The sequence below is a fragment of the Gallinula chloropus genome (assembly GCF_964237585.1).
Source record: "Gallinula chloropus genome assembly, chromosome: Z".
Lineage (NCBI taxonomy): Eukaryota > Metazoa > Chordata > Aves > Gruiformes > Rallidae > Gallinula > Gallinula chloropus.
The window spans coordinates 56,023,305-56,035,948 of record NC_140089.1 but is presented as its reverse complement, the minus strand read 5'-3'; the positions used below and the strand labels follow the sequence as shown (position 1 = coordinate 56,035,948).

The following is a 12,644-nucleotide window of genomic DNA, read 5'->3' as shown; positions in this document are numbered from 1 at the left end:
GGGGTAGTTGTGGTTCTTTACGGGCAGAGCGGGGAGACTTCATTCTCTGTCTCGCCTCTTGCCACCTTTTGCATCCTGTCATGCATCAGCTCTGAAAAGAACAGGTCCTTGGAGTTACTACAGCTCAGTATTGCAGCAAACACTATGCCTATTTCTCAATATATGACTTTTTTTTTTCCTCTCTTTTTTGTCTTACAGTTTTCTGTAGCTGAAGGAAAATGATGGAAGAGAGTGGAATAGAGACAACTCCACCCGGTACACCCCCACCAAACACAGCAGGGGAGACTACAGCTGCTACCACTGCTGCTACAGGTAGGTCATTAGGTACAGAAACTTCCTCAGAAACTCAGTGATATTTATTCATGTCTTTTTAAAGCACAGCAGTTCATCCAGAGGTGTTGGGATCAACCTAGAGAGCTCTTCTCCAGGCTGATGGGAAGAATTTGTTTCTTTCTCATGGCAGTATGGCATACATCTGACAGAGAGTAGTGTAAATGTTTTTATTATTCTTGAAACTTTTTGATGAAGTCATGTGGATGCACTTAGGGTTTTTAAGGACGTGGGGACAGGGAATACTGGCCAGTACAGTGCACAGTGAGATGAGCAGCACAGAAGGGAGTTCAAACAAGTCTACAGTCTTGTGGGGGATAGTGAGAAACGTGGACGATCACTTGGATTTTACTATTGTGGGTGGTAATCAGAGCACTGAATCTGATTTTTCCAGAGTCTGAACCCCATGTGCTTGACTACCGAATGCTCAGTTTTCTGACACATCTGGTAACATTACCTTGAGTCACACTAGTGCCGTGGACTCCCGAGTGGAGCGCTCTTAGCCCCAGGAGGATGTGCTGGGCGATCCATTGGGTGCAGGAAGAAAATACCAGAGCATTCCTTTATAATAGTTTTATCTAAAAAAAGAAGAAAAATCAAGCTTTACTCATATTGAAGATACTTCTTGGCATATATTTCAGAAACCACCAGAGACGTGGTAAAAATGTCTGTAATATTAAATGCAAACAATATGTTGACAAATGGATTTGTCAGGAAATTCTGTTGGAAGGAGACATAGAAAACATTGCTGATGATTATAAGAAACAAGCATGAGAACAGATCACAGTATGGAAGGTTTGCTGTACAGATGTTCCTAACGTGTTTCTGCTTATGGTTTTTGCTAAATTCTGTTTCAGTAATGAAATACAGAAAGAACAACTTTATTGTCAAATGCTGAAGGAGGGCTGTGCTGGAGAAGCTGCATCCTCAACAGTGAATGATTTCTTTAATAAAAGCCATGTTTTTATTAAGACTGCCTCAGAGTAACCATTGATGGAGTGATTGCTTTGACTAGGCTAAAAATGGATTCTCGAATAAGGTTACCGATCTATTTCCACCCATGACATTTATTGACCGCCTCATTCATAGGCAAGTTACTGCAGCAGTGAAAGTGGAGCTGGTGCACAAAGGGCTACAGGATGCCAGCAGTGTGGTTAACTTTATAGAAGTTCTCTTTAAATAGTAGGGGTTGTTTTTAGCTGCACCTTGTAATGGTAGAGGAAGTGACCGTGAAACTTTTGTGCATCGCACAGAGGTTTGCTGGTTGTCTTGTGGCAAGGGATTTAAATATGGCTTCAGCTTTCTTCTTGTACCAAAACAGACTTGCAGACTCGCTGACATTTTCTGTGATGACAAGTGGCCATCAGCAGTGTGCTACCCAGTAGTTATTTAAAAAAACCCCAAAACACACTTACAGTTTGTCCCTTCAAGATAAAGGTGGTTTATCCCTTCAAGATAAAGGTGGTGTTTTAAGAAGGAGTTACCTACTTCTTTGTAAGAAAGTCATGCGTTTGAGAAAATTGTTATTTGAAAGTGTTTATGTTGTCAATGCATTCCTGTTGCCAAAATCATTGCAAGTGTCACACAAAAAACCCTTTCCACTCTGTATATGTAAATTGGCAAAGAGAATTTCCTGAGCTATGTAAAAATCTTCCAGATGAATTAGCTTTGGTGGATTTTGAGCCCATTTGTTAGGAATACCAAAGTGCAACACCTTCTGATGATTTTTCCAGAAGAATTGAATGACATCAAGGAAGATGAACATTTGCTAGCTGAATTTCAAGATAAGCCTTCATATACTTGATGGCTGGGAGACGAAAACAAATAGCATGATTTTGTAAGCACATCCAGCAACACCTTTTCATTTGGGTCTGTGTGTCTTTGTAAGGCATTTTTTCCAGGTGTGACAACCATTAAAGCCATAATCGGAATATAGAACCAGACCTCCAAATTGCTGATGTAAAATTAATGAGGCTTCTGTAGTAACATTGCTCACACTACAATATTATTAATGGTATTCTATAGTGTGCTAACCATTAATAACATAACATATTGTTTTATGAATATACTATTCAAATACTAATTTTCAGTGGGAGCAGAAGAGTTTCTTGATTTAAAATCTATGGAATATACTAGGACAGTGGCCCATGTAAGTATTTTGTAGCTATGTTGGGGGTGTGCATGTTCTGTTTTTTATTGACTGGTGTGCGTGATAAAGTTTGGAAACGACCTCCTTACGGTAACTTGGCACGTCACTTGACTGTCATCAATGTTTAGGCTGAGTGCAGTTTCACATCTGAGCTGATCCAACAGCTTAGTGCTGTAAAAACCAGTGTTTTCTGTTTCTCTGGCTTAATTTTCTGTCTAAATTTGGTTTAGAGAACAAAATTGGCTTATCCAAGGATCAGCTGGGGGCCAGACTGAAACACAGAAAGCAGAGGGTTTAGGAGCCTGGGTAGCTGGGTGCCAGGGAAGAGAGGGCTGCCTGGTGCTCAGCCCATCTCATAGACCTGTACCTCTGCAGTAAGTCCCAGCCTCACAGGTCCCCTGAGTGCATTTCTTAATCTAAAGAGGGACACTTCCTGCATCTTCGTTATTCCTGTGGATGAAGCAGGAAGAAGCGTGCTAGCTGGAAATTTCTGAGGCCCACTTCATCTGCTACAAAATGGGTAGTCAAATGTTGACTCGTCTTTTTAGCTGTGATAAATAGGGTCAGAGAAGAAAAGAGATTCCAGGCTACTATCTCCAGAAATCGAGGGCAATTGGTGGTGGTTGCAAACTCAAGCAGAACTACACTTTTTTCCTTTGAAAGGAGAAAAGCAGACTTGGTCAAAACTTACTTGTAAACTAGCTGAACAATTACATACCTGAATCTCTGAGATGAAGGCTCGGTGTTTCTAAAATTCCATTTGTCTTTTTTTCCCCTAGCTTTGTCCAGTCCCCTTGCTACACCAAGCCTGTCATCTTCTCCTGAGTGCTCAGCACCTCTGGCAGCTGGAGCATCTCCACTTCCTCCTCCTATGATGACTTCATCTTCTTTTCCACTTGTGCCATCTGCAACAGTTTCTACTATGGCGCCACCTCTAACTCCAGCCCGACCTCCAGTTGCCCCTTCGTCTTTTAGTACCTCTGTGTCGCAGTTCTCTACAGCTCCTTCATTAAGCTCTACTGCTGGCTCTGGTCTTCCTGCACCTCCTGCTGGTCCCCCGATTTCAGGATTTTCCATGTCTTCAACATATGATATCACCAGAGGCCACGCTGGTCGAGCACCACAGAGCCCACTGATGCCATCATTCTCTGCACCTCCCGTCACAGGTAACCTTTTGTATATAGACCTTTGTGCTTGTGAGACAGGATGAGGGGTCTCCTGGGTGGCTACTTCAGCAGTCTGCTAGAGTCCCACAAGTTCAGCTTCTTTATTATTCTTGTGACACTTAATTACTGAGTAGCTGCGCTTGGAGGAATGGAGAATGGCCTTTGAAGTACGATCACGGTGTAGGACAAGAGTCCTCTTCCATAGAGTTCTGCTAGCACTCAGGCTCACAGAAAAGTGTTTGAGAGCAGTATTTTAAAATGTGCCCAGGAAAGCCCAGCTGACCATTTATTTCTGTGTTGCTGCTGTTCAGCTGAGAGGCAATTTCAGCCATTGTATTTCCACGGAATGGTAAGGTATCTCAGGCTGTAATCTCCTAATGGGCAAGTTTTTGTTCTGAGAAGCTCGCTATCTGTAAGAAGTCGTCCGTCACATGAGAGTAGCTTCTCTTTTCTTGCTTCTGGCTACTAAATTGCATCAGGACAGTGAAAAATACTTGCCTGCCATGCAAGCGAGTGCTGTAGTTGCTGAACTGAGGTGATTTTCTACTAGCCTAATGGAAACTTAGCTCTTCAGCTGCAGTTGGGCCAGGCTTTAACCATTGTTTGTGACATGTCTTTTAAGCAGTCTGTCCAGAAAGACCTATGGAAATTTGAAGACAATAAAAAGCACCACTCTTAAGCTAACATGTCTTTGTTTAATTTTACACATAAGGTGCAGGTAGGCTCGGTTCTATGAGCAGATATTGTTGAACTCATTCACAGTAGTTGCCTCTGCTAAACTCTAACAAGCAGGATTGTTCTGGGGCCTTCAAGAAATGAAAGGAATCAGCCCAGTATTATTCTATTCTTCCTGTTCATTTTCCTGTAAAACAATTGCATGTTGCTACGGCATAAGAAATGAAACGCAGTACTTGTGTCTTGTTTTTCCCTCTTCCTAGGTGTCTTCGCAGATCCTATTACTCAGCAAGCAACTTTCTCTTCCCCTTTGGCTCCTGGAACTGGTTCTGCAATCACTTTTCCTGAGGAGCTTGAAGACCCCAGAGTAGCTACTGCCCAAGGTGGAACACCTGCTGGAGGGCTGTGGGGGTTTATAAAGCTCTGTGGTTTTGTATGTTACCTTTCAGGAGGAACTACCATTTTTTGTTGTCTCTAACAAGATACAACTTTTAAGTGCATGTTGCTCTAGGTCCTGTCTTTCCTCTGTGCTCAGTTGCAGGTGGCTGTTTTTAATAGGCGCGTTTGCTGAAACTGTGCTTCTTTCCTTTCCAGAAGAGGAATGACTACATAAATGCAGGCATCTTGGTGCTCGTGACAGGGAGATCCTTCTACCTTAGAGGTTTTGTCACATGCCCTTAAATCATGGGAAATGTCAGAACCTCTTTGATTCTTTGCACATCCTGGTTTTTTTTATCATTTCCTAATGAACTGAATTGTTTTTTTAGGGAATGCAAGTCCTGCCTGTTCTAAACCAAACAAGTCTCCTCAGGGAGAGGCAAATAAGTGTTTCTTCCACTGAGGAGGGGTTTCTTAAGAGGTGTCTGTGGTATTTTGTAGGATTTTTCTATTCTGCTAGAGGGCACGGAGTGTATAATGCAGAACAGATAATCCTTGTGGTGCGATCTAATCGTAGAGAGGAAATAAGCAGCAACAACTGACAGCATCTCATGAGCCTGTAACCTTTTTGGAGCTGTGACATGCTACATCTGAGTAGCGTCGTGAAGGCTGTGGCAGAAAGATGCAGGGACTGTGTGTGAGCTCTGAGCTGCCTTCAGGAGCAACACTACTATCTGTACTGTGCGATAGTAAATCGGAAGGAAGAATCAAGATTGACGTCCCAGTGGGACTGGAGACTTTTGGAGGGGCTTTCAAAGCCTTTTGAAGAAGAAAATCTGGAAGAATGAGTTGTGTGTGATGTGGCAGAGGGAGCCCCCCTTTACTCCAGTGATCTTGACAGTGCTACAGTCTTAAAGAGCAAGATTAATCGTCCATCAGTATGGTGAGAGCAGAGTTGTCGTGCTGCTTTTTTCTAGGGCACGTGTCTTATAATCATAAAAAGACAGCTTCTTTGGTCTTCAAGTAGAAATGTCTTCCAGTCACCATATTCCTCTTGCTTTTTTGCGATAGAAGGTAATGTTCCAGAAGAGAAGGTTTTCCTTGTGACATGATTTTGTAGCCCGTTTGAAAGGGCAGTAGTGAATTAGTTGAAAAGCCAATCTCATCCACGTTATTGTTGCCTGTATACCAGTAGGATCCAGCAAGTGACCTATGTCTGTTTCTGGAGAATGTGTATGATTGACTTCAACCCAAATGTAGATTCTTTGATTGGAGTATTAAATGTTGTACGTGCTCTGTGTTTTCCATGACCTCTGAGAATTTCCTAGGTGGAAGAATGAGGAATCATTAGTTGTACTGAAGCTGTCAAGTGTTGGATGTGTGGAAGCACACGTCAGAGTCAGGTTTTTAAACATCAGACAGAATCTGTGAGGCTTAACTGTCAGTTGTTGCAGAAATGCAAGCTGGATTCTCTGTTGAAGTGCATACACGGCAGTGCTGCAGTTATCTCTGTTTCTGCTCTTGAAATCGATTGAACTACCTTTTTTGCTCTGCTGTTCTTCAGAAATCCAACACCATTCTTTCAGATGTCCCTCAAGGTAGATAATAGGCCAGCAAGACCCTGTCAGTGTTTGTGCTTACATTTAATGAACTTTTAGGTCTGTCAGCAGCTCCACCTGGGATTTGGCTGGAGAAGATAGAGCGTTTTTTCAGCGTTGTTTAGAATCTACTTATAAATTGAGGAATTTCAGCTCAATTTCAGCTGTAAAAATATTTGTTAGTAATGGGCCATTCAAAAATAGGTCCTCTTGTCTGTAAGGTCATAAAAAAGAGGCTCTTCAGTTGGAGTTGTCACAGTTTGAGTCTAGCTACCGAGTCTGATGATAGCTGTAATTAGTATTTGTTAAATGTTCAAGACTTCCCGTCCCAGAATAGGAGGAAATCAAGTGTGTTGCCCACCATCACTGGCAGGCCTGTTTCTGCATTGGTGCGTGAGAGGATGGCGGTGATGATATTTGGCCTTTGCTGTATCCGAAAAGTCACGCACTCCTAGTCACGTCTTGCAGCATTTGTGCTGGCGAGTGAGATGCACCAGGCATTACAAAGTGTAAATGTGGTAAGAAGACCACGAAGCAGCTTAATACTTGGGTTTTGTTTGGTTGGTTTTTAACTGTGCTATTGTGAGTTTCTTGGGGAAAAACGAGAAAATAATATGGAAGTCTGTTTGCTTATGTTTAGGGTGTAGCTGAGAATCCCATGGTGAAGTCTGTTCTTGATAAACCCAAACATTCAGTGGAGACCATGATTACACCGCTGGACCCTGGCATGGTTCCATATATCAGTAAGTATTTGTGACAAACCATTAAGTAATGCATAGAATGTTAGATTAATGTAACAGCACTTGAAGTTTATCTGGAGAGTGTGTTAATTCTGTCACAGTTACGTGGTGATTTCTCAGGTGCGTTGTCCAGTGAGACTCTCACTCTGCAGGCTGATTTTTTTATGTGCGTCTTAAGGTTCATTTACTTGTGTATTCTGCTGTAGTTTAGGTAGTAGCATAGTAATACCCTTCAGTTCAGGTTGTGAGAGATGAGCAAGTTACAGAGAACAAAACGGTGACAAGTCCTTGTCTGTAATCTGGAAGTCACATACTTTTTTCCCTCCCTGTTTCTCTGTTTGAGGGAGTGATATGGAATTGAGTTTAAAATATGCTGTATGTGTTCTGTTGGATCTGGTGATTAAATCCCGGTGTGTAAGGTATCGCACTGAGGGTCGACAAGCCGAAAGGTAAGCGTGCTCACAACGGTGTTTACATCGCTTTTGAGGCTTTCTTCTGACTTTCAGCTGTTCTGCTTTTCTAGCCCAACAGTATTTATACTATTTTAGGAAGCTCAGCAAACTTGAAGCAGTTCCTGAAACACTTGGGAAGAACATTGAAAAGGCTAAAACAGTCTAATAAAGTCTCAACTACCAGAGGGGAGGTTGTGGGGAGGTGGGCAATGGTCTCTTCAGCCAGGTGAGAGGAGATAGGAGAAGGGGAAATGGCACAAAGCTGCGCCAGCAGAGGTTTAGATTGGATATTAGAAAGAAATGTTTACTGAAAGGGTTGATGATCTACAAAGGTCTCTTCCAGCCGTAGGATTCTGTGATTCTGTGAAGTATTGCTGAGCATTGAGCCTGGAATGAAAAGCATAGTATCTCAGTTAGAGCTTTAAAATGAATAGGAAGGAGCAGCATTGTGGTAGTCACAATTTTGTGTTTTACTAAAGTACAACCTGTGGGCTATGCTGCAGGTTTAAAAGTAAGTACTAAAGTACCTCCAGCACAGAGAAGGGCAATGGAAACGTAGGATGAGAGAGTGGTTTGGTTTGGAAGTGACCTTACAAATTGTCCTCAGCAGAGGGGGCTGAAACTCTCTGCACTAGACCACACTGCTCAAAGCCACATCGAGCCTGACCTTAAGCACTTCCAGGGATGGGGCATTGACCCAGAAAAATCTGATTTTCCCTAAGGGGAATGTCAGTCTGTGGCATTGGGAGACTTCTCCTTTTCTTGTTTTTGGTGTAACTTGCCGCCTGTTCCGTTAGATCATTCTGAAGCTGCTTGTTGGAATAGCTTTTGGGGTTCTTGTGCAAACGCGGTCACAGCAGTGAAGAACATTTATGTCCGTTTTCTTCTAAAGCAGTTGATTGCCATCACATCTGGCAGGCATTGTGATATGACTGTAGTTTGAAAGTGTATCAGGCATTTGTTCTTAGTCTGTCACTAGCACAGTACTTTGGGATGAAAACTAAACATGAGAAATTGAATAGGAAAAATGTAATCAGAAGTTAAGAGAGCCTTTGAGACTGGGTTGTCTCCCAACTAATTCTGTAGGTGAAAGACAGGTTGATCAACACTTGCCAAGGATCTTCCTGAACAGCTCCATTCTTACATTTAGTATGTAGGAATTCATTGTGCAGCTTTTCAAACATGAGTTTTATCATAGCTTGTGTTACTGTTTGAGATTCCTGTTTGGGAAAGGCTATGGTGCTTTTTCATGACTTTTTTGGTTTTTCTACTGTTGAATAAAAAGAGTAATTTTTTTAAATCGCTGTTTTCTGTTTAACTTGAAAATTCTGCTCCACAGGGGTTTTTTGCACTCATCTCTGAGTGTTGTATGATGTGATTGAAAGAGAATGTTGTCTAACAGATCATGTTCCCATGTAGGGAGCCCAAGAAAGAATAGACAGCTTGCGCCGGACTGGAGTAATCCATGAAAAACAACCTGCTGTATTGGTAGAAAACTTCATTGAGGAATTGCTTCCTGACAAGTGAGAACTTGAAATATATCCCTGAGGTGGGGAGAGGGTTGTTTCTCATTGACTCAAAGGGTCTTGCTTCCAGTGCTTTAAAGAATAAAATGTCATTTATATGTAGACACATATAAAATACATGAAACAACCGGAGCCGTAGAATTTTTTACAAGGGAACACAGGCACTTCAGTTTTTTATATATACATGAGTTGATACATGCAAATTTGATTTGAAAAATGCTGGGATGCCTTGATGTAAGTCATTGTTAAATTTTTAACTACAGTTGTATTAGAGGTTGTAAAACGGTCATCATTCAAGGGCTAACATGTTGCTTTTCAACAGACTCTAACTTGGCTGTCATTGCAGGTGGTTTGACATTGGATGTCTGATTATCGAGGATCCAATTCATGGAATTCATCTGGAAGCTTTTACCCAAGCAACACCAGTGCCTTTGCAATATGTTCAGCAGGCGAGTTTTCTGTTTTCTTATTAAAGTTGGATTAAGACTTAGGATTTAAGATTTAATTTATGATGTCAGCTCTTACTGGTAGTAGCTACACTTGAATTTCTTAGTTTATAAAATGAGGATCAAAAATATTTTTGAGTCATGCATTGCCTAAAAATCTTCAGGCCTTTGTAGAAAAGCAGTTCTTCCTTGTGAGTCTTCATTCTGCAGTACATGGCACTTGAGCCGCTGATTTTAATTCTTGTTAAAGAAGAAGAAATATTCCAAGAATAAGTTAACCAAGGAAAAAATAACCTCAAAGTACTCCCTCAGAAAAGGAAGTACAGCTTTAATTATTGAATTGTTGTCATCAATCTGATTCCATGACTCACAAATGTTTAGATAGATAAGAATCCTCACTCTTCCTTAGGTGCAGAAGGAGGTCTTGTAGCTCAAGTAATGCACTAAGCAAGTGCACCTAGGAGGTGCAGTAAGCACTCTTACCCGTCCAAAGGCTCATTTTCCTTTCTTTAGCTTACTTCCCAGATGTGTTTGAGTGTCATCTAATGCCAACAAAATGGCATCACCAGTGAGGTGTCTGTGTGAGCACGTTAGCAATTGAGCAAAGTATCTGGCACGTCATTTAGGAACAAGTGTCTATTTTGAGATCTTGCCACTCAGTCTTTAATAAAGCTCATAGAGCCTTCATATTTATGTTGTTAACCACCAGCAAACAGACAGCATGCAGTACAACTGCAAGCCTTTTAACTTGCATTAGATCAAATTCTACTCTCCTGTAGAAAGAGAACTGTGCTTGTATATACTTCAACAGAAAAACACTGCTTGCTTTCATACTTTTCAGAGTTAAATTTTTCCTGGTGTTGCTGGTACATTTTTCAGTTGAGTTGTGCATGGTGTGGCAGTGAGTCATTGGGCAGCAGTTGTTACCCTTATTCCCATTATGCCTGTCTCTTCCAGAATCAGAGTGGGTTTTTCTTGAATGCAAGATATTTAGGCTTCTATAAAACCAGTCCAAAACCAAGTTCTTATGCAAAAACTACTCACAGAATCATACAATATCCTGAGTTGGAAGGGACCCATGAAGATCATCAACTCCAAGTCCTGGCTCCACACAGGGCCAGCCAGGTCAGAGCACGTCACTGAATGGTCAGAATTCGCTAGGAGTTTACTGCAGTCATGGGCCTCCAACTTGAGGCATCTGGAGTCCCAAAGCCCATCGACTCTGTTGAAGACAGAGGCAGTGAAGGTGTTAAACTCCTTTTCTTTCTCTGTGTCCCTGTTAGTAATGTGACCGTTCTCATCTAGCAACAGACCAATGTTCTCTCTGGTCCTCCTCTTGTTGTTACTGTATTTGAAGACCCCAGACTGTCTACCACAGTATTGTCCAGCCTCGGCTCTCTCTAAGCTTTGGCCACACACATTTTCTCCCTGCAAAGGTGAAGAGTGTCCCCGTAATCCCCGCACATTTCCTGATCTTGCTTCCACTTTCTTTTTCTGCTGAGCTCTAGAGGAACGTCCCTGCTCAGCCTCCTGCCCCACCTGCTTGATTTCTAATGTTTTGGAGTTGCCTATTCCTGTGCTTTTAGGAGGTGGTACTTAAAAAGTGGCCAGCATTGATGGACTTTCAAAAGCAGTTTCCCAGGGGACCTTACCAGCTACTTTCCTGAGCAGTCCAAAATCTGCTCTCCCTGTATCTAGTGTTGAAGTTTTGGAGGCAGTTTCCCTTCTTTCAACAAAGATTTTGAATTCCACTACTCTGTGGCCAAGAAGTCCACCTACTTCTACTTCCCCCCAAGTCCTTCTTTGTGGATGAGCAAGAGATCTAGGAGGGCACCTTTCTTCGTTGGCTCCCTCAATACCTGAACAAGGAAGTTCGCATCTAGTTGCTTTAGGACTCTCCTGGACCTGTTTGTATTAGCTGTGGTGGTGTTCCCAGCTAACATCTGGCCAGTTGAAACCCCCATAAGGACACGGACAGGGGATCTAGAGGTGGCTCTTAGTCCCTTGAAGAATAACTCATCAATGTTGTTGTTGTTCTGGCTGGGCAGTCCACAGTAGACTCCCACCCCTGACTCTGACACTCTTTTCCCGCTAGCCTGGTTTTATTCCCTTCCCCCTTCAGACCTAGTTTAAAGCCCACTCCACAAGCCCTGCCAACTGCTGGGCTAGGATCCTTGTTCCCCTTTGGGACAGGTGGACCCCATCTGCCGCCAGGAATCCCAGTGCCAAATAAACCATCCCATGATCAAAAACCCCCTGGTGTGAAAAGAGCTAATCACACGCAGAGTCGAGGTGTTCATTTCAGTTCTGGTCAGAACAGGGTGCCAGGCCTAAAACACCAGCACGTACACCCAGCACATCAAGCGTGCCTTTTTTATTACAGTCAGATGTAGCCGATCGGTGGTGTGAAACTTCCTTACCCACCTTTCATTCACCGTCACCATAAAGACGTGTTTTTCCTCATGGTTCAGAGACTTGGTGAGGCCTTGTAATTAGCACCCGCATGATTCACAAAGCGGGGTACAACTTGGCATTAAAATCAGTACAGGGGAGTTAAGGAGACGTCGTTTCTTGATGCTATTGCAAGGCTAGATTTGTGTTATATGCACTTACAAAAGGGGCAGAATACTTTGCAGGGTCCTCTTCTTCTAAATTCTTGGTCCATGAAGAGATGCCATCCTGGTTACTGTAATCTCAGAAGGTACCGTGAAGGGTACGTGAAGTGTCATGTACTTTGCACTCTGAACCCTTAACTTTTCCTACATCGGTAACAATTTCTACATGATCGGAGTTAACTTGGGAGAATCGACTTTAAATTCCCGTTTTGCCTAAAACCTTTTGGCTGAGACAACACTGTCCTCACCAGGAAGACAGTGTTTCAGAAGGTCATGAAGATGATGTTTAAAAAGTAAGTGGAGTTGCAGTGCTGGAATTCCAGATGGTCATTGGGAGACAATCCATTCACAGCTGATTTGTGTAACTTCACTGGGAAACATTTGTAGGGGGTTATTAGCTCTATTATTACGCTGCACCTTTGAAGTAATGGGGATTTTATTGCTCCCCTCAGGGCAGAGTTGCAAATACCTCGACACTTGGATACGAGTAAGGGATTGAGGCCAGTACTGCGGAGGCATGATATGAACACATATACCCCTTTGACCTCAGTCAGAAGGCTCTTGTGACT

At 42.5% G+C, this 12,644-nt stretch overlaps 1 protein-coding gene across 1 annotated transcript; it reads left to right on the top strand.

Moving 5' to 3' along the window:
• Positions 1-218: 218 nt before the first annotated feature.
• Positions 219-9,487, top strand: LOC311203687 (protein PRRC1-like; the record flags this gene model as incomplete). The annotated part of the gene is made up of 7 exons (XM_084278443.1): positions 219-312; positions 3,259-3,645; positions 4,584-4,741; positions 6,937-7,039; positions 7,992-7,999; positions 8,908-9,011; positions 9,361-9,487. The coding sequence occupies 7 exons, from the start codon at positions 219-221 to the stop codon at positions 9,485-9,487; spliced, it is 981 nt and encodes a 326-aa protein (XP_084134569.1).
• Positions 9,488-12,644: the final 3,157 nt, after the last annotated feature.